The following is a 26,779-nucleotide window of genomic DNA, read 5'->3' on the forward strand; positions in this document are numbered from 1 at the left end:
AGGGACAGGTGGGGTGGGTGGCAGCGCTCGCTGCCGCCCCCATGGCGCGGGTATGGCTTGGATTTGTCACCGATTTTTGCCAAACCCAGTGAAAGGGGAGCGGGGGAGCCCCGACCGCCCCATCCCCGGTGTCCCCCCCGACCCGCGGGGGCCGCCATGGCGACCGCGACCTTCCCAACATGGCGCGGCGGGGCACTCCCATTGGCCGGCGTTGCGCGGTGGGGCGCTCCCATTGGCCGGCGTTGCGCGGTGGGGCGCTCCCATTGGCCGCGGTGCCTGGGCGGGGCGAAGGTGTGGCGGAAGTGGGCGCGGGGCGGGCGGGGATGTGGAGAGCGGGCATGGCCGCCGGGGACGGGCTGGGCCCGGCGCTCCGCGCCGTCACCGAGCAGCTGCAGCAGGCGGCGGCGCGGCGGCCGCAGGTGAGGGGACACCGGGGACACGGGGGGGACACCGCGGGGGGCCGCTGCCGCGGCGGCACGGCCTCCGTCACCGTAGGGACGGGCCCGCGCCATGGGGACAGGTCATGGGTCGTCGCCGTGGGGACGGAGCCGGACCGCCACCGGGAGGGGTCCTGGCGTGGGGACAGGGCCCGTGTCACCGCGGGGACATTCCCCAGTGCCATGGGGACAGGGCCCTGGTCGCCGTGGTGACATTCCCCCAGTGCCACAGGGACAGGTCCCACCGTAAGAACATTCCCCCACTGTCACAGGGACAGGTCTCACCACGGAGATGGGCACCTGAGCCCCCCAGCAAAGAAGACAGCACCCCACTATCACAACAGGCCTCCCTCCTGCTTGATCCACCCACACACACACATAGGGACAAACCTCCCGCCACCCCCCACCTCTCCTAGGGGTGTGTGGGGTGCCCTGAGCTGGGGGGGTTCCGGGCTGGGGGGTGCCCCGGTGTCCCCCCCTGAGCCCCGGTGGTCCCGCAGGGGCTCCCGGCCGTGCAGCCGCGGCTCGTGGCCGTCAGCAAGACGAAGCCGGCAGAGATGGTGATGGAGGCGTACGGGCACGGGCAGCGCAGCTTCGGGGAGAACTACGTGAGTTTGGGGGGGGCCACGGGGCTGGGAAAGGGACCACAGGGCTGGGAAAGGCCCTCGTGTTGAGGGCACAGAATCCCAGAATCATTGGGGTTGGAAAAGCCCTCCCAGAGCATCAAGTCCACCCTGTGCCCCATCCCCACCTTGTCCTCCAGCCCAGAGCACTGAGTGCCACGTCCAGTCCTTCCTGGGACACCTCCAAGGGTGAACACCTCCACCACCTCCCTGGGCAGCCCCTTCCAATGTTTAACAACCCTTTCCATGAAGAAATTCCTCCTGATGTCTCAGGGCAGCCCAGTTTGGGAGGCTTTGTGGGAGGGGGGCCAGGCTTGGTGACAGCGTCACCCCCTGGTCTCGTGTTTTTGGGGTCCTGTTGGTGCCAGGGACACACACCCCACAGACACTGATCTTACGTGTGCCGTGGGTTTAACGGGATTCTCCTGCATTCTCCCAGGTTCAGGAGTTGCTGGAAAAGGCATCAGACTCAAGAGTAAGTACTCAGTCCCCTTCATATTTTCTTCCTTGTATAGCTGTGTCCTGAGAGCTGTTCAGCCAAAGTCCTGGTTTTTGTTAGGAATTTCACTGGATCCTTGCCTTTGCAGATAAATGGTGGGTTATTCTTAGCTCTCTGCCCCGTTCCCCCTCCTGCCTTGCTGGCTCCAGAGGAGTCTGAGAATACGTGTGCCTTAGTCATGATTTGTCTGAACACTGCTGTGCCTTTTGTGCTTTCTGTAGGAGAGGCACAGTCCTTGTTTAAAAGAAATGTTAACACTCAGTTTGGGGAAAATATAATTTTATGACTGTTGCAAAAGAGCTCTGCCTTCCTCATTCCCATGGACAGCATTCCCTGCAGCCACAGCCCCTTCCCTCTCCAGGCTGTGCAGCAACCTCAGCACAACCACGAGTTGAGTCAACAAATGAAGAAATTGGGTGTCTGGTGTTTGTTTGTGGGCAAACTAAGCCCGAAGTGCTGCGTGGGGGAAGAGGGAATTGTCATTCCAACCTCACTGTTCTCTCTGCTTTCAGATTCTGTCGTCTTGTCCAGACATCAAGTGGCATTTTATTGGCCACCTGCAGAAAAACAATGTCAACAAGCTGATTGGTAAATCCTGCTTGATTCTGTGTGGGCTACAGTCTCTCAGTGTTCAGATATGTCAGGGGAGGTTTAGGCTGGATATTGGGAAAAGGTTCTCCCCAGAGAGGGGGAACTCCCCAACACCTGTTGTAGGGACAAACACTCCTGTGCCAGCAGAATTGCCTCAGCCTTTGTTTCCTCCCCAGCTGTCCCAAACCTGTTCATGTTGGAAACAGTGGATTCTGTGAAGCTGGCAGACAGAGTCAACAGCTCGTGGCAGAAAAAAGGGACATCCCAGAAGCTGAAGGTCATGGTGCAAGTTAACACGAGTGGGGAGGACAGTAAGTGGCCCTTTCTGATGATGTGCAGCACTTTCTGACTCCTGCTCAGAGAACCTGAGCGGGATGGGCTGGTTTGTGCTCTCAGAGTGTTTCTCTGGCAGGGCTGGGCACAGATCTCCCTGTTTTTTCCAGGTAAACATGGCCTTCCCCCTGGAGACACCACGGCTGCCGTGGAGCACGTGATCAACAAGTGCCCCAGCCTGGAATTTGTGGGGCTGATGACGATCGGCAGCATCGGGCACGACCTCAGCAAGGGCCCAAATCCTGACTTCCAGGTAAGATTTTCTAGGAGAAAATGTCACTGTGGGCTGGTCTCCTGTTACAGTTTGTCTGTCCCAGTGAAACCAGTCTGAGTCAGGTTATAAGATTGTAGAAACACCACGCTCAGAGCAGTGCAGAGCCCTCAGTACCAGTGTCAGTGCAGGTGGGAGGCTCCTTTCTGCAGAGCATTTCTCCCATCCCTCCTCTGAAGCTGCAGCCAGGATGTTGGCAGGGCTGCCTGTGCAGCAGTTGCTGTCCTGGAGCCTGTGGCCCAGGTGAGGTTTCAGTCAGCCTCCTCTGTGTTGTCAATAAATCTGGGAAGTCTCCAGGTGTTGTTACACCGCTTCAGTGGGAAATGTGGGAATTGCATTTCCTGTGTGAAGGAGACTTCAGAGACAGGCAGGAGTCGTGGTCTGTGGCACCCTGGAAGGGAGCTGGCGTGGCTGTCAGGTGTGTGAGCCTCTCCTCTTCCCCTCTCCCTGCAGATGCTGCTGTCCCTGCGGCAGGAGGTGTGTGAGAAGCTGAATCTCCCCGTGGAGAAGGTGGAGCTGAGCATGGGCATGTCCACGGACTTCCAGCATGCAGTGAGTGTGTTCCTCCTGCCGCCCTTTCCGTGGGGAGCAGGGGGACCTGCACCCCAAATTCCACCCAAACAGGCCTCTTGCATGGAGATCCCAACAGTGCTGTTCCATGAAAAACAGCTCTGCTGGTCCTGGGGTAGATTCCTGGGATCAAACCAACCCCTGGGTGGCGAGTGTGGGGGAAACTGTCCTTCTGTGACATGGTGAGAACTGAGGCTGGTCACAGGGGTGGTGGCACCCCTGCCCTGACCTCCTCCTCTCTGTCTCTTCCAGGTAGAGGTTGGATCCACAAACGTCAGGATTGGGAGCACTATCTTTGGAGAGCGGGATTATTCCAACAAAGCCGTCGGGGGCAAGGCCCCCGCTGGAAGTAAAGGCCAAACGGAGGCTGTGACAGTGCAGGGGCAGTAGGTGGAAAACAAAACCCCTCCAGAGGAGAGACCTCGCTGCTGGGAGACCTCACTATGCATTTTACCTCCCTCCATGTCGGCACCTGACCCTGGTGGTGAGGGGGAATTCCTCGGAGCAGAGGCCAGAAACGCCTCATAACCATCGTGATTTTAGAGCACCCCTAGAAACTGGAAATCTTTATAACCAACAGATGATAAGGAAGTTGGTGGCTGAAAGTGGCTGTGGTGTCTTGGCTCCTCAGGGTCATCCAGGACAGAGACCTTGGGGTGACTGGGTTGGGCAAACAAGTGTTTGTCAGGCTGGAGCTGCTGCCCAGTGAGGTGGGTGTGACCTGCAGCAGTGCCGGTGATTGTTGTCACTGAGGACTAAATTCTTCATTAAACAAGCTGTGATCTTGCCAGAAACCCATCAGTGTTTCCCCAAATAGGAGTTTTGGACGTGGGATGGTTATGTGGGAGCTGGGATAGGGCCTTGCTGTGACACTGGAGAGACCATGGCCATGGAAACAGGGCGAGTGCCAGGCACAGGGGGCTGTGAGGAGCTCAGCTGCCACCGGGAGTTCATGGGGTGATGTTTTGGCTGCACATCACAAGTGTGGGAGTGTCTTTTGGGCTCAATTCCGTTATTTTCAGGCTGACATTCACTTTTCCCATGGCTCCATGTCTGCCCAGATCTGGAATGCTTTCCCCCTTCCCTTCCTTTCCCCTCCTCTGTTGTTGGGAATTATTTTCATCCTGCCTAGTAGTTTTGACGCTGTTTCTTTGGTCAGAAGGGGACTTTTTCTGCCAGGTCCCTGCTCTGCCACCAGCTTGCTGTTGCTTTCCAAGGTGAGTCCCACCTCCTCTACACCTGTGAGAGGATAACATGCTTGGCTCAGGACAGCAGGGAGGTTTTCTTGGGAAAAGTACTTCAGAAAGGGAAGTATTATTGTCCCACTGCATTCTAGGTTCCTGAAAAAAATTCCTTTGGCCACTGAGAGAGCTGTGTCTTAACATCCTAAGTGCTGGTCCAGCCTTCCCTGCTCCTGGAAGAGGGAAGTGGGACTGGCACTGCAGTAACTTTCCTTCAGGTGTGAGCAGAAGCTCCTGTTGTCCTGTGCTGTTTGGCCAGTCTCACAACCTGTGTTGCAGCTGATTTTTGGGCTTTTGTGGCTGCTAAGAGGAGGAGGCCTCGGCTGCCAGCAGAAACATCCTCCCCAGGCTTTGCTCTGTGTGTGTGTGGTTAAATCTCGCTGTTGGTTTCACTCTCTAAACGCTGAATGTAAATGAAGAGTCACCTCCAACACCACCCTGTTGTAGCTCTGTGGTTTAGAAGCAACGTGGGGTCGGAGCCGCCCTCCCTGCGCTGCACCATGTGTGGTTTCATAGTCCAGTAATAAAAAGTGATGAGTTTTAATACCATCTGTGCCAACTCCAAAGCTATTAAAGATGTTATTTTTATGTTCCAGCGTGGTGAATAAATGGTCTGAGCCGGTCTTGGAGCTGTTTCCCCAGCCTGGAGCTGCTCTAGGAGCTGGGAGGAGGGTGGTTGAAAGGCAGCTGAGACAGAGCTGGCAAAGAAAGTGAAGTGATTTTTGATCTGAGGGGTCAAAACCGAGCTGGTCGGTGCCTCGAGCTGTCCCCGGAGCAGCCTCTGGGTGGCGGTGCTGTCGCGGTCACGCGGCCGGGACAGGTCAACGACGGGTCCCAAAATCACCTTGTTCCCACCTGATGGCCGGAGTGAGGTCCTTCCTCTTCCTCCTCCTCTCTCCTCCCGGAATTTCAGCACCGTGCCCTCACCGGGACCCTCGTGCTGGCAAATTCCTGCACAGGAAAAGCCTCTGGGGTATTTTACACCTGTTCTGTCTGAACCCCAGTCCAACGTGCAGGGGCTGCAGAGCCAGCCCAGCCCTGGCCCCGGTGGTTGGAGCCCGGGGGGGTTTGTTCACCCCTCACTGGTGGCCTTTCCCCACTGGCTGTGGCTCCAACACGGGCTGCACTGCCACAGTTTGTTTGGGCACAGGGCAGGGGTGGGCTTACACTGGGAATTCTCTTCTGGTGTGGCTCACCTCCCCTCTGGCTTTTCCTCTCTCAGGCATTTCGTGTATCTCATTTCCTGAGCTGGGACTGGGCTTTAGCCAAGCTTAAAGAAGTGGTGAATGGTTTAAACTGGGAGATGAGTGCACTGGGGTGGCTGTGGGGGAGAACAAGCCTTGTCCTGATGTCTTTGCCATGGAACTCTGGCTCGTCACTGTGGTATTTTAGGAGCAGACTGGCTCAGGAAAGTGTGTGGTCTTCTGGATTGCTGCTCAGCCTGCACCCTGCCTGCTGAAACCTTCAGCTCTGCTGGTGGCCTCCTGCACGAGGCTGTGGCACAACAGGGCCTCTTGGCGGCCCTGGGGCTGCTCCCTGCCACGGGACACCTCTCCCCTGCACTCAGGCTGGTCTGGCCCCTGCTCCTGTGGGGAGCAGGCTGGGTGCAGGGCTGGAAGAGCCGGTGCTGGGCTGTGACAAGGCACTGGAGAGGAGGGACAGCAGCAAGAGCATCTGCTTCTTCCCCTGCAGCTGCTTCTCTCACCCGTGAAGCTTCCAACTGACTTTTTCCTTCATGCCCGAGAGCTTTGCTGTGCTCCCCACATGTCCGAGCCTCCCCAGAGCCGGAGCAGCCCACGGGCACCTCCCGTTCCTCCTCGAGGAGCCCACCCGGAGCCCGAGGCAGGAGGGTGCGGAGCTGCGGGGTCGGTGACACCAAACACCTGCCCAGGGGAGCGGGCACAGACCACCCACTCCCTCCACGGAGGTCAGCCCGCAGATGGGAGCTGTTGGTCACTGGAGTGGAGCCAGCGGGCTGGAGATGAAAGGCTCCCCGGCCTCTTAATGAACCGCGCGGAGCCTCGGCCCCCACGGCCCGGCTCTATTTACATCCAGCAGAGCCCCCGGCAGGGCTGGGGCGGCAGCAGAGCTCAGGCCTCCCGTGCTCAGCACTGTCACTGTCAATATTTGCCTTGGAGGGACACGTCCAGCAGACAGGGGGGACTCCTCCTCCCCCGTGACTTCCAGCGGCCGGCGGCGCAGGCGCCGTCCCCTCTGGAGCGAAGGCATGGCCCCGGGATTCCCAGCACTCCCCTGAGGTGACCCTTGTGTCCACGCTGGGGTTTGGTCCCTCCAAGAGGGAAAACAAACCCGTGGATGATGCCGGGCAGAGTGATTTGCTGCTGCCTCTCCTTCCCTGGCTCCTGGGGGCTGCACTGGCCCCCCCATGGCCATCCTCATCCTCGGGGAAGCGCCGGTGGTGGAGCAGCAGAGGTCAGGAGCTGTGGGTCAGTGCCCTGCTGCTCCCGGGGGCTGTGGGCAGGTGGGAGTCTGGGGTGGCCGGGAGCAGTTCGGATCCGGGTCCAGGCGGATCCCGACGCAGCCCTTCAAAGTGGAAAGTGTGTTTATTTCTGGGATATCGGCTTTCCGGCAGGAAGGACGGCCACTGCCAAGGTTTTTATTGGATCCCAGTGAAAGGAATTAAGAGAGTCTCATGCTTGTTGTCTTTCCCTGGGCCTGCAGTACTTAAGGAGGCTTTTTACCTTTGAGTGGGAGCGAGGGACACGGGGATTTGGCATCTGGCACCGGCACGTCTGTGGTGATGGGGTTTCAAACGGGAGGCTTTGTCTCCTGGGCCAGAGGCATCAGGAGGGGTCGGGGCTGGGAAAGCACAGAGAGGGGCTTGGAAGCAGTTGAAAGAACCCAAACTCCATCAGGCTCGAAGCATGTGGGAAGTGTTGCTTGAGCTCCTCTCCTCGTAGCGAGGCTGGGGCCAGGTATTCCACACGTCCTAGTTTGGACAAGGTTCTCACTGTTCTTGCAGGGAATTTTAGTGGAGGTTGAGATTCTGAAGAAGGAGGGAAGCCCACTCTTGCTGAAAGCAGGGGGCACCTCTCACCGTTCGGGGGTTTGGGAGGGTTCCATGCTGTGCAGGAGGGTTCCATCCTGCTCGCAGGATCCCGGAGCGGATACTGGACACAAGTGGTTTCCTGTTGCTCTTCCAGCTTCAGCTGCAGGATCTGGGACCAGCATCCTGCAGCCCTGAGCGCGGGAGGGGGATTTCTGCGGGGAAAATTCTGCTCAGTGGAAAAAACGGAAAATAAAACCCATGAAGATGGAAAAAATGTGGGACACCTGATGGTCTTTTTTTATTAACAGTGTGACGCCGGTCTCCAGGGCTCTGAGGTTCTACACCTGACCCCCCGGGGCAGGGAGGGGGGGTCTGTAGAGGGTCTTACCCCCCACAGAAGAGCCCTTGGAGTCACAGTCCTTGTCCCTGCCTGGCTGGAGGCAGTGGATGCCTGGGCTGGGAGCTCTGCGGGCACCGGGCTGCTTGTGGTGCCAACCAAGAGCTCGTGTGGAACAGCCTGGAGTGTGAGCTGAGGGGAATCCCTGCTTCCCGACATCCACCAGCACAGCGAGCGGTATTTATTTGGAGAGAGGAGTAAATTTCTTTTCCCCTCCAGGAACGATTGATCCTGGAGAGAAACCGCATTCCCAGCACCATCTTGCCGTCCTTCCATGACCCTCTCCCTCCGCTCCCTGGCACGGGGTCCCGCACACTTCACTGCCGGCTTTTGATCCCTTTCGATTTGGCTCTGCAGTGAGCCGTGGCCTCGGAGAAGCCGAGCCCCGGGGGGACCAGAGGGCTGGGGGCAGGCAAGAGGCAGCGGGGACGTGGGAGAGGGGGGAGCGGGAAGGAAAATATTGAACTCAGTGTGAAAAGCAGTGAAGCAAACAGGGAACTTAAGGGGGAAGAGTGTTAAACGCGGAGCGGAGGCCAGGAGGGGATGGAGCAGTGTGACCACGGGGTGAACTGTGTGAGTTCGTGCAGGGGCTTCCTGCGCGCCGCGGGGTCCCGGGGTCCTGCAGGCAGAGAGAGCCCCCCGTGCGCAGGAGATCTGGCGGGGCCACGTGCGTGTCACCACCCTGGACGCGGCACCCTGTGCTCGCCACAGCCGGGATGCGCTCGCTGACCCGCGCAGGGCTCCAGCCGCCCCCGCCGCTGCCCGGGGCTCCAGCTCAGGCCCGGAGCGGGGGCAGCCGGAGCCCTCCAGGGGAGGTGCGGGTCCGTCGCTCCCGGACGGGGGTTCCATCCCCAGCCCGCGGGGGTCCCGCTCCGCTCCGTGCGGGTCCCCCCCGCTCCCGCACGGCCCGGGGGGGCCGAGCCGCTGCCCTCGGCGGGGCCGGGGCGGGCCGGGGCGGGCCGGGGGAGGTGCCAGGGCCGGCGGCGGAGCGCGGCGAGCGGCGGAGGCGGTGCCGCCGGAGCCGCCCCGGGGAGCGGGGCGGCGGCGGGCGCGGAGCCGGAGCCCGTTGCCGCGGCCCGGGGCCGGGGCCATGCGGGCGGCGGCGCTGGTGCTGCTGGCGGCGGCGCTGAGCGGCCCCGGGGCCGGGGCGCGGAGCTGCCCCGCGCTCAGCCTGGGCTGCAAGTGCTCGGCCGAGCGGGCCAAGGCGGGCGGCGGCCCCGGAGCGCCCCGGAGGAGGGTGGTCTGCAGCGGCGGGGGGCTCCCCGCTCCGCCCGAGCCGCGACTGCTGCCCGACGGCACCGTCACGCTGTGAGTACCGCGAGCGGGACCGCCCCGGGCATCCCCCCCTGCCCCGCGGCATCTCCCCCGGGCATCGCCCCCGCATCCACACGGGCATCTCCCTCTGGCCCCGCACTGCCCCGCACTGCCCCGGCCGGGCGCTGCTGCCCCGGGGCGCCCCGAGAGGGACGGGAGCCCACGCGTGGGTCGCGCTGAGCCCGCTCCGTGCTCCGCTCCGTGCGGGGGGGACCCCACATCGCCCCCGGCTCGGGGAGGTGCTGGCGGGACACGGGAGCCGGGGGGTGAAGCCCCGCGGGGTCCGGGAGCGCAATGAAGTTCCTTTTTTCTCTCGATAAGCGCCTCTGCACCAGCGAAAGCGTCGCTCGGTGCTGCGTAACGTGGTTTAAATCGCGTTAAAAGGAGTGTCGCGGCTCTGGACCCCGCTGTCCCCGCGGCGCGGGGCTGGTGTGGACGTGAGCTGGAAATCCAGGAAACGGGCTCCTTCTCCCGCTTCCCTCCGCGGCGTTTCTGAGTGCTGGGGAGGATGTTTTTGTTTGAAAGTGACTGTTCTCGCTGGAAATATTTACTGAGAAGCGACAAGGAGCGGTTAATGGGTTTGGAGTTTGTGCAAAGGGTCTAAAGCTGCTGCTCGGTCCCTAAAGGCTCCTCTTCCTCAGGCCCCCCTTGCCGGGGGTTGGGGTTCAGCCGGTGCTGGCAGCCGTGCGCTGCTCGCTGCAGGGTTTATTTATAACTCCGGAGGAGATGTTTGAATTAAAATCTGGATGGGAGGCTGGGCTGGCAGTGCTGCAGCTGAGGGGAACGTCGCCTTCACCCAGGGTGTCATCCAGTCAGGGTGGGCAGCCCACACCAGTGTGCCCGTGGTCGTGGCTCCCACTTTCCGCTCCTCGGGTGGGTTTGGTTGGACAGTGCTGAGGGTTGGGGGATGCCGAGCTCCTGGTGCCGTCCGTCCCCACATGCTGGAACCAGCTGGGTCGTGTTGCTGTTGCTCTGGTTCCCTGGGTGTCAATCATTGCCCGAGGTCCTCTCTTCAGGGTGATGGTGGCAGCAAAGGGACCCCGCTGGCACCACCGTCCCCGCGTGGAATGTGCCTGTGGAACACACCGGTGCTGCAGGGTGGGGCCACAAGCAGGGGTTGAGTGTGACAGTCCCATCAAAAGCATGAAGTCATACTGGAGTAACAGCACCGATGGGTGACCCCGGCACCCCTTGGTGGGGGACGCTGGGTGGCTGTGGGCAGGTGACAGCTGTGGGCAGGTGACAGCTGGGCTCTCCATCACATCCTGAGCTTTGCTCTTCGTGGCTTTGCTCCTACAGCCTTTCCTTGTGCCTCAGCCCCTTGCAAACACCTGTGGGGACGTTTAGGCCCTTGTCAGTTTGTGTTTGGGAAAGGCAACCCGTCCCATGCCTGCTCCAGTGCCCTCTCCAGCTGTTCCCAGCAGGGCAGAGGGTTTGTGCCACCTGTGCTGGGCCGGCTCCCTCAGAGGGGCCGGGATGACGGTGCAGAAGCATTTAGGGCATTACACGATCCCACTAAAACGTGACATGAAACCTACAGGCGTAGGCAGAAACCTACAAATATGCGGTGACCCTGGCTCTGCTCTCGCGCAGTAAACATGATTTATTCCAAACCCTTTCCAGATGGAACAATCAAAACCAGAGGCTCCGACTTTGGGAGCGTCTCCTGGAGCCACTGGGGTGCGGGCAGGGAGCAGAGGGGCCCGGGCACGTGGCAAGGGCTGCACGTGCCTTGGGGACACCCTGCTGGGGACAGCCAAATCTCAACTCCTGCGGGGGAGCCGGGTCTGGGCAGGGCTCCTACACGTGCCCTGGGGTGCTGGGTCCCAGCTGTGCCCTGGGGGGCTCAGGCCCTCTCCGTCCCCCGGCATGCTCAGCATCGCTGTTGGCCCAGCTGCAGGAAGTGTGGGGCGTGTTTGGGGCAGTAATGCTTCAAAGCAGAGCCGTGTTCCAGTCCTCATCCAGTCCAGCCTGAAGGCAGGAGTGCCTGAGTGCACGGGGAGGCTCTTCCCAGCAGCCACCAGCGGAGGAGGGATCTGGCCCGGCCACGGCTCCGTCTGTCTGGGCAGTGGCCGGGGACAGGCGGACGGCCAGAGGAGGTCGGGTGGCTGGAGGAGGTCTGTCGCCCTGTGGGTCCCTCCTTCGGCTTTTTCCCACACTCTCGCTTTACTTCTTTATTTATCTTTAATTATTAGGCCTGTGCTGAGGAATCTTGTTCTGCCTCCTCGGCAGCTGCTGCGCATTTACCCCCCCTGTGCCTGAGAAACACTCGCTGGCATCGCAGCAGGGACAGGGGACAAAGGATGAGGGGACAAAGTGCACCCTGGGGACCTGCAGACACCACTGGGCTCGGCCTCAGTCCCAGTGCCCCAGACACATGTTGGTGTCCGATTGGGAACATCTTCCAAGCAGAGCTGTGTCTCCTTCCTCTTCCTTTGGCTCCTCGCAGGGATCCCCAGGAGCCAGCATGGGGACACATGTGGGGTCTGGTGAGCGGGGTGATGCTCACGAACCCCTCTGCAGCCCCAGCAGACGTTACACACACAGCGTGTGCTCTCTGACACCCGCCCTGGTTTACACCCAGAGTTTCATTCCTGCCCCCAGCTCCCTGCAGGGAGGAAGGAGGAGCACCAGCCTCGGTGTCACCCTGTTCTGACGTGGCCCTGAGGAGCTCACCCGGCTGTTTTGGCAGGGCTGGCACCGACGCAGCCTGGGGCAATCCCCCAGCCCCACATCCTCCTCCTGTTGGGGCCGGGGGATTTGGGACCTCTCTGGGCCACCCCTCCGGCGTGGCTGTGGCTGTGAGGTGCCGGGGCACTGCAGACGTGGATTAACAAGGCTTTAATCCCCCCCAGCTGACCCCTGTGCTAATCGGCCGGTGGAAAAAGCGCCGTACCCCTAACGAGAGCTGGAGAGCCGTGGCCAGCCCCGCTGTCACACGGGCGGGAGCCCAAACCTCTTCCAGATGTGGAATCCCAGCACAGGCCTCATTTATGTGCACAGCTTGATTGCACTGAAATTACAGATTGTCTGCAGGGAATAGAGGGCTTTGACTTATGACCAATTTCCAGTTCTACTTGAACTCCCCGCTCCAAGGCCGCTCCGTCCTGGGCCCTGCAGATGGTTGCTTTCTGAAACCTTCCTCAGCTTTTTATTTGTTGTTTACTGGGCTGCAGCTCCATCAGGTTTGGGTTTTCCAGGGGCTAAGGGTCGTGGTGCCGCCCCGTGCGTCGGAGCATCCCAGCCCACGCCGGCTCTGGAGGCTTCACCCTTTCTCCGGGGCTTATTTTTCCTGTGCTAACAAAAGCTGAGGCTTGGAACAATAATTTTCACCATCCAAAATAGCCCGGCGTGACGTGAGGCTGGAGGCAACGCCCGGGCATGGGCGGGGCAGGGAACAGCCCCTGAGCACCCAAACAAGGTGGGGACAGGGGTCCCAGCCAGGGCTGGGGGGTCTCCAGTCACACTGGGCTGGGAACTGTGGGGTCCCCTCTGGGATCCTGCAGGGTCTCCCCTGGGATGCAAGGTCCCTCCCTGGAGCTGTGGGGCCCCTCTTGGGATGTTGTGGGGTCCCCCTGGGAACTGTGGGGTCCCTCTGGGATGCTGTGGGGTCCCTCTGGGATGCTGTGGGGTCCACCCTTGGGGTGCTGCAGGGTCCCTCTGGGTTGCTGCCCGTCCTCCCCTGGGATGCTGCCGCCCCCAGAGCCCTCCCTGCTGCCAGAGCCTTCAGCACCTCTCACCAGCCCCGGGGCCCCTCTTTTCTCTTCCCCAAATCCCTCTGCAGAGCAGCGAGCCGTGCTGGGGGCGCAGCCTGCGCCGTATCTGCTGCCGGCATATGCTTTGAATTAATGCACTTGGAGAGCAGAGCCGGGCCGGGTCCCCACCCCCACCGCGGCCCCCCCAGGAACCTCCGCGCCGCTGCCTTCCCTGCCCGGGCTGGGGAGCCACCGTCTCCCCGCGTCCTTTTTTGGTTGGGTCCAGAGGAAGTTTATTGTTTCAGCAGCCCAGTTTCTGGAGCTGTTATTTATCCAAGTGGATTCCAGCACGCTTGAAAAAACAATCTTGTTTTTTTCGCTTTTGGCTCCTCTTTTTGAGATTTAAAAAAAAAAAAAAAAAAAAAAAGAGAAGAAGAAGAAGAAGAAGAAGGGGTCTGTATCCTCCTGCCGGCAGCCTCGTGGGCTCCAAGCCCCCACAGCCCCGGCACGGGGGGGGATTGGAGCGTGGATGCTGCACCCCTTCCAGGGCCGGATCCCCCAGGATGGGAGGATGCTCCTCGGGGCTCTCCCCGCCGTCCCCACCACGCATCCCCCATCGTTTCCGTTTGACTCCACGCTCTGGTCCTTAATCCCTGCATTGTCCGGAGGGACTTTTCCAGCCGCCGCTCAATTAGCCAATTATTGTCCCCGTGGCGGGGCTGTCCCTGATGGGAGCCCCCCGCCCGCCCACGCTCCCCGGGGCCGGAGGGTCTCAGGGCACTGGGCAGGATGAAGGCGCCGTTTCGGGCGGGAGAGGCGTGGGGGTGGTCGGGCACTGAGGGCTGGGGGGGTCCCCAGCCCTTCCCACCCGGCACATCGCTCCAAGCCCGGGCTGGGCGTTCCTCTTGCTGAGCTGAGGGGTCCCATCCCCTCTCCCCCTCAGGTGATCCCTCCTCCCCGGGGCAGCTCTTGTGGTTTGAAATCCAGCTGGGGGTCTGGTTTCGTCCCTGCGTGCCAAGGGCTGGGTCCCTGTGTGGGGTCCCCAGTGAGGCTCGGGGGCTGCTGGCCCGTGACCCCTGTGTGTTGGGTCAGGGTGGCCCGGCAGACACACTGATCCTGTAGTATTTTGGGGTTTCTCAGGTAATCTCATGTGAGGGGACGGTGGTGAGGGCCTGCACAGGGCTCAGCTGCCTGTGGACACGGGGAAAGCGGAAAGTCCCGTGGAGCCTGATGAGAACTTCCTGGGAAAAAAAATACAAAACCAAAACACAACAACAACAACAAAAAAATGAACAGAAAACAATTGGGAACATAATATCCATGAAAATAGAGAAAACAAAACAAACCCGTGTTGGAGGATGTGGGCTGTAACAGGGGAGCATGAACCAGCTGGCTTCTGTGGGACAGGGAAGAGAAGAGCCAGGATCCCTACCTGGGAAGGGTTTTACCAGGAAAGAAAAGTTTGGGGCAAACTGTTGCTGTCAGCGCAGCTTTTTGTGTCAACAGCTCGTTTTGGGCAAGGATCTCTTCTCTTTTGGAGCTCAGGGTGTCTGTCCCACACCATGCCGGCTCTGGAGGGACTCCAGGGGTGGCTTTGCCAAGGTGGTCCCCAGGGGTGGCTGATCCCGTTGGATCGCGGGAGCTTTGCCTTTTAAGGCGGGAGATGTGGAATGGCAGAGGCACAGATGGTCCCAGGGGCCCAAGAACAGAGAGAGGGTCCCCGGGGCTCAGCCTGGGGCTGCACTCCCAGTGGGGTGCAGCTCCCTGGTGCTCCGGCCCTCTCGGCTCTGCCCACCACACTGGGGCATGGCCATGGCTGTGTCCCCCTGCACAGCCGTGCTTTGGGTTGTGAAATCTCCTGCTGCTGGAATGAAAACCTCCTGGAGCCACTGGGGCCTTGAGCAACAGCCCCCGCCGACACCGTGACAGGGAATTGGGGCACCCTGAGGGGCTGCTGTGGCCCAGAGCTGGGGCTTTACTGGGAGTGGTGGTGCTCTGGAAACATCCCTGCTGCCCCCTGCTCTGGGAAGGGTCCTGGGCTGAGCCGGCACCGTGGTCGCTGCTGGGGCGAGCCGAGCCCCGGCAAAGAGGGGTCCTGGCAGGGAGGAAAGGGTCAGACATGGCCCCAGCCCCGGCAGCTCCGGCCGCCGGTGTGTGGAAGCAATTTGCGGCCGTCGGGGCTGCCGGACGCTTCCGCTCCCCGCCGGCCGGGGCGAGGGTCCCGCGGACGCGCCGGTGCTCGGTGGCGGCTCCTCATTAGCACAGGATGCGGGGGCCGCGCTGCGGGACCCCGGCCCTTCCCTCCCAGCCAGCCCGGGGGGGTGGCATCCCCCTCCCGAGCCGGGTCTGGTCCTGCCCGTGAGCCGAGCGTGGCCGCGCGTCCGGGCGGGACGGGCTGGCAGCACACACAGCCCCCATTCAGCCCGGCCGCCGGGCCCGCCGTGTGTAAACAGCCCCGGCCCGGCCCTCAATGAGCCCTTTTTTCCCCGCGCCTCCCCCCGGCCGAGGCTCCCCGGTGCCCTCCCGGCCCCGGCCGCCGCCTGCCCCGGCTCTGCCGCCGGGTCACATTTGCCGGCGCTGGCGTCGCCGGTGCCCACGCGGCCGCCCGGGAGGCACCGCCGGCCCCCGAGAGCCGCGTCTGGCTCTGCTAATTGCAGCTTTAATGAGGTCCTGGCTTAATCGTCGGGTGCCGGTGCCCTCCGTCCGCTCCCGTCTCCCCACAAGGGCCCCTTCGGCCAGCAAAGCTGTTTATTTTGGAATAGAATCTCCGGGCTGGGAGGCTCCCGGGGTGGCCGCAGTGCTGTGACCTGCAGGAGCTGGGGGGTCCCCTCCTGGCTGCAGGTCCTCGGGGTGCCCTGGGTGCTGGGGTGGGGGGTCATCGCCCACCCGTGCAGCTCCCAGGTGATGCCCCAAGAGCTGGTACAGGGACCACGTGGTGTCCCATGGCATGAGGACCATGCAGAGCATCCCATGGTCCCACCTGGCCGTTCAAGCCTGTCCCTGAGAGTTCACCTCGTTCCAGTGGCACAGCTGGGGCTGGGGCTTCTCACAAGGGGGTCTGGCTGTTCCCACTCCCCTCCAGCCCCCAGGTCACCAGGGCATGGCTGGGGGTCCACAGCGGGTCAGGTAACGAGGCTGCCTCTCTCCCTTTGCTCTTCCCACAGGCTGCTGAGCAACAACAAGATCACGGTGCTGGAGAACGGCTCTTTCTTCGGGCTGCGGGCTCTGGAGAAGCTGTGAGTGCCCGGCGGGCAGGAGGGTGGGGGGCAGGCAGGGCTTCCATGGGGTGAGGACGGAGTGGGTGCCGGCATCACCACCCACATCCCACTCCTGGTGTCATTCCTGGGAGCTGCAGCGGGACTGGCACCCCGGGGCACGGAATTTGTCGCTGGCACCCACGGGCATCCCAGGGACCCCGGGAGCTGTGGTGGGGCTGGAGGCACTGGGGGGGCCGCGCTCCGTGAGGGCCGGTATGAAAAGCGACATTGTCCCCCCGAACAAAGTCAACTTTCTTATCTCTCCATGAAAGGCATCTCTATGGAGGGAGCTGCGAGGAGGGGAGATTTATGGCCCCCATATGGGTTTGATCTGTAGGTATGCAGGCGCGGGGACCGGCACTGAGGGCGTTTTGTTCCCCGCCAAGGTCTCGCGCATTCCGGCGCCCCGCGGGCTCCCGTGGAAATCCCCACGGGACTGGTTTTGGGGTGAGCGGGAAGCAGTCACCTTGGGGGCACCATCCCACATGGCCAAGTCCTCCCCAACGTGAGTCCAGGCCTGGGGTCAGTTCCTGCCCCTGGACTGAGCTCTCATTAATGCTGAGGAGCAGTGAGGCTGCTCCTGGGGAGGACTCTGGCTCTGCAGCCCCCAGGGTGTCCAGGATCCCCACAAAGGTCTCTGTGCCCTGGGAGAGCAGCCGCCCCAGGTCACCTGCTGCTCACCACGGGGTCAGAGGGGTCCAGGGAGGGTGGGCAGCACTCCCCCACCCCGGGCTGGCCGCATCTCCCTGTGCAGCTCCTGATTGCCCTCGACAGGAGCCGTAATTGTTTTCATCAGGTTGGTTTGGGGCCACAGCACAGACGTGCCCCGTGGAGAGTCCGGCTGCTGTGGTGGGGACACAGTGGGGGCTCCAGGACCCCTTGCTTCTCATCTTGGGGCTCGCAGGGCCCCTGCTCACCCTGGCTGCCCATCATGGGCGCTTCAGAGTTCCATCATGATGGGGAGAACCGATTCCCGGGGTCTCAGCGGTGCCCCCATGGACCACTGCCCCTCCAGGCTTGGCATCTCCGGTGATTTGTAGCGGCGTAATGAGATTAATGAGTCTGAGCGGGGCCGGTATGTGGCGGCGGCCTCATTAGCACAGCCCCGCTTGGGAATGGCCCAGGGGGGCTGCGAGGGGGCTCGGCGGGTGACAGAAGGGACAGGGATGCACTCTGTCCCTTCATCTGCCCCTGTCTGAGCTGGGCTGAGGCGGGTGCCCAGGTCTCCCTCGGTGTGTGCAAGTGGGTGTTTGCAGGGCAGGTGTTTGCAGTGTGCCTGTTGTTGGTGCAGCGGGTGGTGGCGGTACAGGTGAGTGGAGCTGTTCCTTCAGCACCAGCGCTCACCTGTGCACACCTGCCTGCACACCTGCCTGCACTGCTGGCCATGGGAGCTGCCGGGACATGCGTTTGCTGCTCGGGAAGGCTGGGGATGGCAGGCATGTGCAGAGCCGTTGCATCAGCCGAGTGGGGCCGGGATGACGCCGGCTGTGTTTCCTCTCCCTGCAGGGCCCCTCATGTCTCTCTGGCTGGACTCCCACCCCCCTGCACTCTGGCTCTGCTGGAAGGGGTTGCACTGCTCCTCATCCCAGGCACTGGCTCCTGGCCCTGCAATGGGGCTGTGGTTGATGGGGTGTCCCCAGAGCCGCAGGCAGAGCAGTGGGAGACCCAGTGCCGAGCTCCCTGGAGACTGCTATAAATAAACACAGATCCATATGGATCCCATTTCCTCTCCCAGCCAGTGCTGGTGCTCGGCAGGAGTTGCCTCGGGTCCCAGGGACTGGATGGAGCAGCTGATGCCACCAGTGCTGCCAGCCCTTCTGGCAGCCTGACCAGCCCCTGATTAGATACATGCCTGCAATCAGGCTAATCACCCAAATGAGCTTCCCAAGGGCCACAGAGCTTGTCCAGGGCTCTGCTCTTATCCCAGACACGGGAGATAACCCACCAGGATACGGCTGTTCTGGAAGCATTGTGGGGCCAATGCCAGCAGCCAATGCCAACATGCAGAGCACGTGATGCTCCTTGGTGCACTCGGAGTGTGCCGAGGGGCTGGCATCCCCCTGGGAGCAGCAAGGAGCCTCGTGCCTTCCTTGCACCCTTCAGAGATAACGAGAGGGAAATGGGATGGAAAACTGCTAATGAGGCCCTTGTAGGGTGTTTGCAGTGCCTGGGGAGGCTGAGGAAGAAGATGAGGGCTGGGAGTGGATCAGGTGCACTCGTGCCCTTGGTCCCCCTGCGTTGTGTCTCCTGGGGACAGGGCTCCCCGTGTCACACCCCGAGGTCTGTGCCTGTCTCCCCACAGGGACCTGAAGAACAACCTGATCAGCACAGTCCAGCCGGGCGCCTTCCTCGGCCTCCCCGAGCTGAAGCGGCTGTAAGTGCCAGCACAACCCCCCGAGAGCACGTGGGGCTGGCCCTGGGGACAGTGGGGACAGCGGGGTGTCCCCAGCCCTGATGGTCCCTCCGCTTACCTTGCAGGGATCTCTCCAACAACCGCATTGGCTGCTTGAGCGCCAGTGTCTTCCAGGGGCTCCCCAACCTCCTCCGGCTGTAAGTAGCTCCCTGGGGACATCCTGGCCAGCCCTCCCCCCTGGCTCCTGAGAGGGGGGCAGTGTGAGGGCACAGTGAGGGGGCAGGATGTGTCCCCTCTCCCAGCAGGTCCCCGCTCCCCTCCATGCCACCTTTCTCTCCTGTCCCGCAGGAACATGTCCGGGAACATCTTCTCCAGCCTCCCGCCCGGCGTCTTCGACGAGCTCCCCTCCCTGAAAGTCGTGTGAGTTTGTGCTCCAGGATTTTGGCACCGGGGGGACGGGGGGGGGGATCCCTGCCGAGGGTCTCGGGGTTGGTGTGTGACCCTGTGAACGCCGTCCCTCGCAGGGACTTCGCCACCGAGTACCTGACGTGCGACTGCAACCTGCGCTGGGTGCTGCCCTGGGCCCGCGACCGCTCGGCGCAGATCTCGGAGCGGACGGCGTGCGCGTTCCCCCGGCAGCTGCGGGGCGTGGCCCTGCGCGGGGCGCGGGACGGGCAGCTCCGCTGCGGTGAGCCCGGGGCCGGGGCGGGGGCGGCGGCGGCGGCGGCGGCGCGGGCTCACCTGTGTCCCCCGCAGCGGGCGCCCCGGAGCTGCACACCCACCACCTCATCCCGTCGCTGCGCCAGGTGGTTTTCCAGGGCGACCGGCTGCCCTTCCAGTGCACGGCCACGTACCTGGACAACAGCACCCAGATCCGGTGGTTCCACAACCGCGAGCCCGTGGAGGAGGACGAGCGGACGGGCGTCATCGTGGAGGAGAGTCTCATCCATGACTGCACCTTCATCACCAGGTCAGGGGTGGGGACCGGGATGGGAATGGGGATGGGAACGAGATGGGGACAGGGATGGAGATGAGATGGGGATGGCAATGCAGACCACATGGAGATGGGGATGGGGATGGACACTCGTGGCCGCAGGACTTGCAGGTTTGCAGGTACTGAGTGCCACGGGAGGGCTGCCAAGCGTGGGCACCTCCTGTGCTTCATGGCGTGTGTCCCCGAGCCCCCAGGCCTGGGGGACCACTGCTGCAGGCTCGCCGTGGGGCAGCCCCGCCGTGCCAGCCCATCCCCTCTGCCCTCAGCGAGCTCATCCTCTCCAACATCCACGTCTCCGCCAACGGCGAGTGGGAATGCGCTGTCTCCACCTCCCAGGGCAACGTCAGCAAGAAGGTGGAGATCGTGGTGCTGGAGACCTCCGCGTCCTACTGCCCTGCCGAGCGGGTCACCAACAACCGCGGGGACTTCAGGTGGGGACACACGTGGTCTGTGGTCTGTGCCACGTGGAGCAGGGGCGGACGGGGGGCTCGCCTCGCCTCCCCTCGCCCCGCCGCAGGTGACCGGGCGTCTGGTAGCGATTAGCGGCCGTGGGGAGCGCGCGCGCTTCTGAAGGGCTTCCCGTGCCGGCGGCGCAGCCTGGCTCCAGCAGCAGAGGTGTTGGAATTTCTCTGGCACGAGACGAAAGGCTCCGGGCGCCCGCCGTAACCCCGGCGGGGCCCTTACGGAATATAAATTACTGGCACAGTCAATGTGGCTTAAATTAGCGGTGCCCCCCGCCCCTGCTGCCTCCCCCCTGCGCTGCCAGGGCCGAGCAGGATACGGGCTTGGAGGGGGTGGGGGATTTTTGGGGAGTATCACCCTCAGCCCCCCCCGGAGCCCAGGAGAGGTGGGGGCTTGGTGGAGGGTGTCGGGGGCTGCGGTGCTCGCGAGTGGCACTGGGCAGGGGGTGCACGGGGGGGGGGATGCTGGTGGCGGGTGCCCCACGGTCACCGTGTGTGGGTGCCCGCAGGTGGCCCCGCACCCTGGCGGGTATCACGGCCTACCAGCCCTGCCTGCAGCACCCGTTTGCCGCGGGGCCGGCGGGCGCGGGCGCGGCGGGCGAGAAGCAGGCGTGGCGGCGCTGCGACCGCGCCGGGCGCTGGGAGGACGGCGACTACTCCCACTGCCTCTACACCAACGACATCACTCGAGTGCTCTACACCTTCGTGCTGGTGAGTGGGGGTGCCAGGGGGCTTGGCCGGGGCTGGGGGGGCCAGGCACAGCCGGTGACTGTGCCCTCACCGTGGCTGTGCTGTGCCACAGATGCCCATCAACGCCTCCAATGCCCTGACCCTGGCACACCAGCTCCGCGTCTACACGGCCGAGGCAGCCAACTTCTCGGACATGGTTGATGTCCTTTACGTGGCCCAGATGATAGAGAAGTTTATTGGCTACGTGGACCAGATCAAGCAGGTAACGAGTGGTGCAGCTGTCCCCTGCTTGCCCCAGCGCTGCCCCGTGGTTTTGGGGTGGAAAAGCATGAACTGGGGTGTTTCCCCGAGGGACGGCGGCAGATCTTTGCAGAGCCACTCACTGTCCCTGCAGCTGACGGACGTGATCGTGGAGATGGCCAGCAACATCATGCTGGTGGACGACCACATCCTGTGGATGTCGCAGAAGGAGGAGAAGGCCTGCACCAGCATCGTCCGCTCTCTGGAGAGGATCGCAGCTCACACGCTGGGCAGCAACTCCCAGCACATGGCGGTGGTGAGGGGGGGCTGGAGAGGGAGGAGGAAAAATTGGAGGGCTGCTGTCGGGTCTCTGCCTGTGCCAGGGGTCTCTCTGGCCGTGCCAGGGGTCTCTCTGGCCATGCCAGGACTGATGACCCCCCCCATGGCTCTGTGCCCGGCAGAACTCCCGCAACATCGCCTTCGAGGCGTACGTGGTGAAGCCCGAGAGCTACGTGGGGCTGAGCTGTGTGGCGTTCCAGCGGCGGGACGGGGCTGCACCGGGACGTGTCCCCCCGGCCGAGCGGGGGGCCGAGCCCGTGCCCGACCAGCAGCTCAGGCTGCGCTGCACCACGGGGCGCCCCAACGTCTCCCTGACCAGCTTCCACATCAAGGTATGGTTATGCCAGGGGCCAGGGGGGGCCAGGGGTTGGCCCCTGCTCACCGGCGACCCTGCGCCCGCAGAACAGCATCGCCCTGGCCTCCATCCAGCTGCCCCCCAGCCTGTTTGCCAGCCCGGTCTCGGCCACGCCGGGGACTGACTGCAAGCTCCAGCTGCTGGTGTTCCGCAACGGGAAACTCTTCTGCAGCACCGGGAACTCCTCCCGGCTGGCTGATGATGGCAAACGCCGCAGCGTGGCCACCCCGGTCATCTACGCAGGGACCTGTAAGGGCGGCATGGGGGGGGGCTTGGGCTGCCCTGGGGGTGCTTTTCTTGGGGGATGGAGCTCCGTGGGCTTCTTGGGGTGTTGGTGGGGTGTTCCTGCAGCGCAGAGCCATCCTTGAGGTTCTCGTGGAGAGGTGGGATGTGGGGGGGGTGTTCCCCACATCCAACCCCTTTTTGGGTGCAGGTGGAGGGGTGTCACTTGTCCTGCTGACCGGGTTTCTCTGTTGCTGCAGACGGCTGCGGAGTGGGAAACCTGTCGGAGCCGGTGGCCGTGTCCCTGCGGCACCCCGGGGAGGGCGCGGACCCCGTGGCCGCGTACTGGAACTTCGAGGTGCTGGGGGGCATGGGGGGCTGGAGCGCCGAGGGGTGCCAGCTGGCTGCCCGTGAGCCCAACGTCACCTCCCTGCACTGCCGGCACCTCAGCAACGTGGCCGTGCTCATGGTGGGTGTGGGCGAGCGGTGGGGCCGGGAGCCTTGCCGGGGTGGGGGGATGTGGAGCCTGAGGGCTGCAGCGGGGGATCTGGGGGGGGACAGGGGGCAGGGATGGTGGCGTGGGGTGTGATGGGCTGTGCTGTGCCGTGCAGGAGCTGAGCGGGTTCCCCAGAGAGGCACAAGGTGCCGTGGAGGTGCTGCACCCGGCCATGTACACCTGCACAGCCGTGCTGCTGCTCTGCCTCTTCACCACCATCATCACCTACATCGTCCACCACGGGTGAGGGAGCGCCTTGGTGCCCGGGGAGGTGGCTGGGGGGCTGTGCAGGGGTGGGTGTCTCCCTGGCAGCTGGAGGGGCTCCCCAATGGCCAGAAGGAAAGTGCATGGGGATAGTCATCCAGAGAATGAGGCCCTTTAGGACATGGGCTCTCAGGAGATGACCCTCCAGGAACGTGCTGCCTGCCAAGTGGCACTGCCCGAGGAGCCTGAGTCCTGGTCCTTTGCCTGTGTACACATGTGTGCCTACACAGCTTCTCCACCAGCCATGCTCTGGCCAGGGACAGGCTGTTGGCCTGGGCCTCTGGATGCAGGGTCTGTGCCAGCAGGAGCTGTGGCTCTCCCAGGGCTGGGCAGGAGCTCACAGGTACCTGCTGTGCCTCTCGCTCTTCCAGCACCATCCTCATCCCGCGGAAGGGCTGGCACATGCTGCTCAACCTCTGCTTCCACATCGCCATGACGGCCGCCGTCTTCGCGGGAGGCATCACCCTCACCGGGTACCGGATCGTGTGCCAGGCGGTGGGTACCGGGCCGAGGGACGGGCGGAGCCCAGCGCTGTGGGCTTCTGCAGGGTGGTGACGGGGGGGGACACAGCCATGTCAGCAGCACCCCCTCCCCAACCGTGGCCTCTCCCACAGGTCGGCATCATCTTGCACTATTCCTCCCTCTCCACCCTGCTCTGGATGGCGGTGAAAGCCCGAGTGCTCTACAAGGAGGTGACCTGGAAGGCACCACGGCAGCCGGATGGGGACGTGTCCCAGGCAGCCCCCAGACCCATGCTGAGGTGCAGACCTCCCTCCCCCTCGCCCCGGCCTGGGGGGAGCTGCGGGAGCACCTCCTGCCCCACGCCCAGGGGCTGGGGCTGGACTTGTTCTGTTGGGCAAGCCCATCCCATGCTCTCCTGAGGGCTGCAGGGCTGCAGTGACACCGTTCCTCCCTGTGCAGGTTCTACCTGATCGCCGGCGGGATCCCCCTCATCATCTGCGGGATCACGGCAGCCGTCAACATCCACAACTACCACGACAACAACCCCTAGTAAGTGTTCCCTCTCGACATTCCTTCCTCCCCACATGGGTGGCCTCCCTCCGCTGGGGCAGGGAACTGGGAATCTGGGCAAGATGGGGAAAGGCCAGTGAGGTTTTTCCCAAGAGTTATCCATGTATTGGGGAAAAATCAGCCAGGCAATCAGCATGGCCCTGCAGAGCCCGTGCCATCAGGGCAGGGCTGCTGAGCACCTCCACGCCACGACCCCTCAGAGCCCCTCTTGTCCCGCACAGCTGCTGGCTGGTGTGGCGGCCCAGCCTGGGAGCTTTCTACGTCCCTGTGGCTTTCATCCTGCTCGTCACCTGGATTTACTTCCTCTGTGCCGGGCTCAGCCTCCAGTGCCGACCCTTACGCCGAAAAGACATCCCGGAGCCACTGGAGCCACCGCCACGGCTGGGGGGCACCGGTGACCTCCTGACAGACTCTGGGTCCATCTCGGTGACACTGAACTCGGGGCCACCCTGCCCCGAGGGGGACGGCGTCTACTCCCTGCGGGTGCAGTTCTGGGCACTGGTGACCACCCATGCCTTGTATGTGGCGCTGTGGACGTTCGGTGCCATGGCCGTGTCCCAGCGCTGGTACCTGAACATTGTCTTCAGCTGCCTCTACGGCGTCACCGCCGTGGCACTGGGGCTCTTCATCTTCGTCCATCACTGCCTGCGGCGCCGGGACGTGCTCAGCTCCTGGTTCTCCTGCTGCCCGTCGTACCGGAACGCGCTGCCCATGCAGGCCTACGTGCACCCCGGGCTGGGGCCGGAGGACGGCTCGCAGGTCTTCATCGGCTGCGACCCGGAGGCAGCTCGTTCCGGCGCCTCCTCCTCCTCCTCGCCCAGCAGCGCCGGCTCGGCCGGGGGCCGCTGCAAGCTCACCAACCTGCAGGTCGCCCAGAGCCAGGCGGACGCCCGCCCGGCCGCCTGCCTGGAGCCGGATGCCGCTGACGGGAAGCCCACGAGGCACGCCAGCAACCTCCACGGCCGCAGGAGCCACCGGGGCAGAACTAAGCCGTGCCGGGACGGGAAGCACCACCGCTTGAAAATGCTGCGGGGCCCCTCGGAGCACCCGTCCAGCGAGAGCGGGAGCCTCCACAACAGCCACTCCGAGAGCTACCCCAGCGGCAGGACCAGCCCGGCCAGTGGCGGCCGCGCGGGGCCGCGGGGACCCCAGGACGGGGAGGCGGCCGCCAGCCCCTCGGAGGGCAGCGACGGCGGGCGGCGGGCGCCCGACTTTGCCGAGGGTCGCCGGAGGAGCGCCAGCCGGGACAGCCTGCGGCCGGGCGGCGCCGCCGAGAGGGAGGCGAAGCGCCGCTCCTACCCCCTGAACGTGGGCAGCCACAACGGCGGCCTCAAGGGCAGCAAGTACGACATCAACCTGGCCAGCGCCGACGGCGTGGCCGGCATGAAGACCGGCCTCTGGAAGAGCGAGACCACCGTGTGAAGGCGGGGAAGGACCCACGGCCACGGTGATCTCCTCCGGGAGCTGCGGCCGGAGCTGCTCTGTGGGAATCACCACGTGCACTAGCAGGGATGGGCGGCACAGCCGGGGGGCTCTGGTGACCCCGGGTGACCCCACCTGTCCCCCCCACCCCGAGGAGGCTCCGAGCTTCCCACGGTGGTGCCGGGTGGGGGCTCCAGGCAATCCTTGCAGGAATTGCGACTGTGCTTTAATCACTCCGGCGTGTCGCTTGAGACTGATCCTAAATGCTATTTTATATTATACAGAGGAAATGTCTATTTTTCAAAGCTATATTATTGAATGTATATATATGTATAGACAGAGCCGTAAGTGGCGCGAGGGCCTCGCTCCCCACCCGCGTTCCCTGGGAAGGGGATGGGCACTGGGCCAGGGCCCGCTCGTGCCACGACTGCAATATTCCCGCTGAGGGACCACCCCAAGTGCCCTTCACGTCCAGACACCGCAGCCCCAGCCTGAGCAGGCGGCTGCTGGAGAGCAGCTGCTCCCTCTGGAGTGGTTTTATCCGGCGTTCAGCCCTGGTGGTTGCGCGGTGCCAAAGCCATACTGCAAAGCCAAGCACAAGGTAAGAGGAGCCTCAGCTCCAAGGTGAGGATCACCTCGATTGTCTGCACTGCTTTAATGCCAGACACTAAAGTCACAGCCAGGAAGGGCTCCCAGGCCCTCAGAGGCACAAGCCATGCAATGGGGTGGGCTGGTGGAGCCGGGACTGACCCTCTGTGCCAAAGCACCAAAGAACCAAGATGTGTGACAAACCCAGAGCAGGTCCATGTCCTTAATCCAGAAAATACTCATGTTTGCTCTTAGGAAGGCAGAGAAACCTTCCTGGGGAGCAGGGACCATTCCTGGGAATGCAGGATAACAATGCCAAGGAATTAGGGACCTTCCTCAGGCAGTTCCCACGATGCAGTCAAAGGGCTGGAACCTGGATAAGCACTTACTGTTTCCATTGAAAAACAAGTCCCCCCCTTTTTCCCAGCAGGCAGGTAAAACAGCCAGGCCACGGGGAGGGCTGCACCAATGCAGGACAGGAGTCTGGTGCCACCTCTGCCCTTTCCAGCCTCCCCTGCCTCAGCTTCCCTTGCGTGCAAATGAGTTTAATTACATAGCTACCTCCGAGGGGTCGTGGGGCCAGCGGGGGCCACGAGCCAGGGGAGGAAAAAGCACTTAGTGGGGCTTGGTCTCACCTCAGAACCCCTCAACCCACAGGGCTGGGGCACCCCTGGGCTTAACCTGCCGCTTCCCTGCCTGCCTTGGCTTCTCTGCCCAGCTTAGATGCTTAAATATTTCATTGTCCCTGGTATTTAACACAATTTAAACCCTTGCTGTGGCTCCTGCAGCCCCCCCAGCCTGGTTGATGCCCCGTGGTTCTATCGCTTTGCTGCACTGTGACAGTATTAGAGAAAAAGCTTTGTATTCTTAATTACACTTTGTTTTGTCTGTTTACAAGCGAATGACATATCAACAGAGCTTCCTGCAATATCCGGGGGGGGAGGGAAGGGAAATATGCCAAAGAAATGTCTTTAAAGGGGTCTTTTTGCATTTTTATATGAATAGAATGTTTCTAGCAGATATGTTTTGTTTAATATATTAAAGACTTGCCAATCTGCCAAGACCCACTGTTATTTCTCTCAGAC

General features: G+C 62.8%; 2 protein-coding genes across 2 annotated transcripts; both read left to right on the plus strand.

Moving 5' to 3' along the window:
• Positions 1-318: 318 nt before the first annotated feature.
• On the plus strand, positions 319-5,158 carry PLPBP (pyridoxal phosphate binding protein). The gene is made up of 8 exons (XM_032712729.1): positions 319-419; positions 938-1,045; positions 1,500-1,535; positions 2,072-2,147; positions 2,327-2,461; positions 2,594-2,736; positions 3,208-3,306; positions 3,577-5,158. The coding sequence occupies exons 1-8, from the start codon at positions 324-326 to the stop codon at positions 3,712-3,714; spliced, it is 831 nt and encodes a 276-aa protein (XP_032568620.1). The 5' UTR covers positions 319-323; the 3' UTR covers positions 3,715-5,158.
• Positions 5,159-9,062: 3,904 nt separating this feature from the next.
• ADGRA2 (adhesion G protein-coupled receptor A2) lies at positions 9,063-26,752 on the plus strand. Its single transcript, XM_032712743.1, has 19 exons — positions 9,063-9,280; positions 16,146-16,217; positions 18,541-18,612; positions 18,717-18,788; positions 18,940-19,011; positions 19,116-19,279; positions 19,348-19,561; positions 19,852-20,016; positions 20,556-20,757; positions 20,849-20,998; positions 21,131-21,292; positions 21,438-21,647; positions 21,718-21,919; positions 22,153-22,361; positions 22,504-22,631; positions 23,024-23,147; positions 23,267-23,412; positions 23,574-23,663; positions 23,906-26,752. Exons 1-19 carry the CDS (start codon positions 9,063-9,065, stop codon positions 25,104-25,106), a joined length of 3,873 nt encoding a protein of 1,290 aa, XP_032568634.1. The 3' UTR covers positions 25,107-26,752.
• Positions 26,753-26,779: the final 27 nt, after the last annotated feature.

The sequence above is a fragment of the Chiroxiphia lanceolata genome, chromosome 28 (genome assembly GCF_009829145.1).
Source record: "Chiroxiphia lanceolata isolate bChiLan1 chromosome 28, bChiLan1.pri, whole genome shotgun sequence".
Taxonomy (NCBI): Eukaryota; Metazoa; Chordata; class Aves; order Passeriformes; family Pipridae; genus Chiroxiphia; species Chiroxiphia lanceolata.

Excerpts from the sequence above, each read along its gene's own strand:
- PLPBP (XM_032712729.1), top strand. The coding sequence starts at position 324 with ATGTGGAGAGCGGGCATGGCCGCCGGGGACGGGCTGGGCCCGGCGCTC. Across the intron at positions 1,046-1,499 it reads GCAGCTTCGGGGAGAACTAC|GTTCAGGAGTTGCTGGAAAA; the intron begins GTGAGTTTGGGG and ends GCATTCTCCCAG. Across the intron at positions 2,737-3,207 it reads GCCCAAATCCTGACTTCCAG|ATGCTGCTGTCCCTGCGGCA; the intron begins GTAAGATTTTCT and ends CTCTCCCTGCAG.
- ADGRA2 (XM_032712743.1), top strand. The coding sequence starts at position 9,063 with ATGCGGGCGGCGGCGCTGGTGCTGCTGGCGGCGGCGCTGAGCGGCCCC. Across the intron at positions 22,632-23,023 it reads ACCTACATCGTCCACCACGG|CACCATCCTCATCCCGCGGA; the intron begins GTGAGGGAGCGC and ends TCGCTCTTCCAG. Across the intron at positions 23,148-23,266 it reads ACCGGATCGTGTGCCAGGCG|GTCGGCATCATCTTGCACTA; the intron begins GTGGGTACCGGG and ends CCTCTCCCACAG.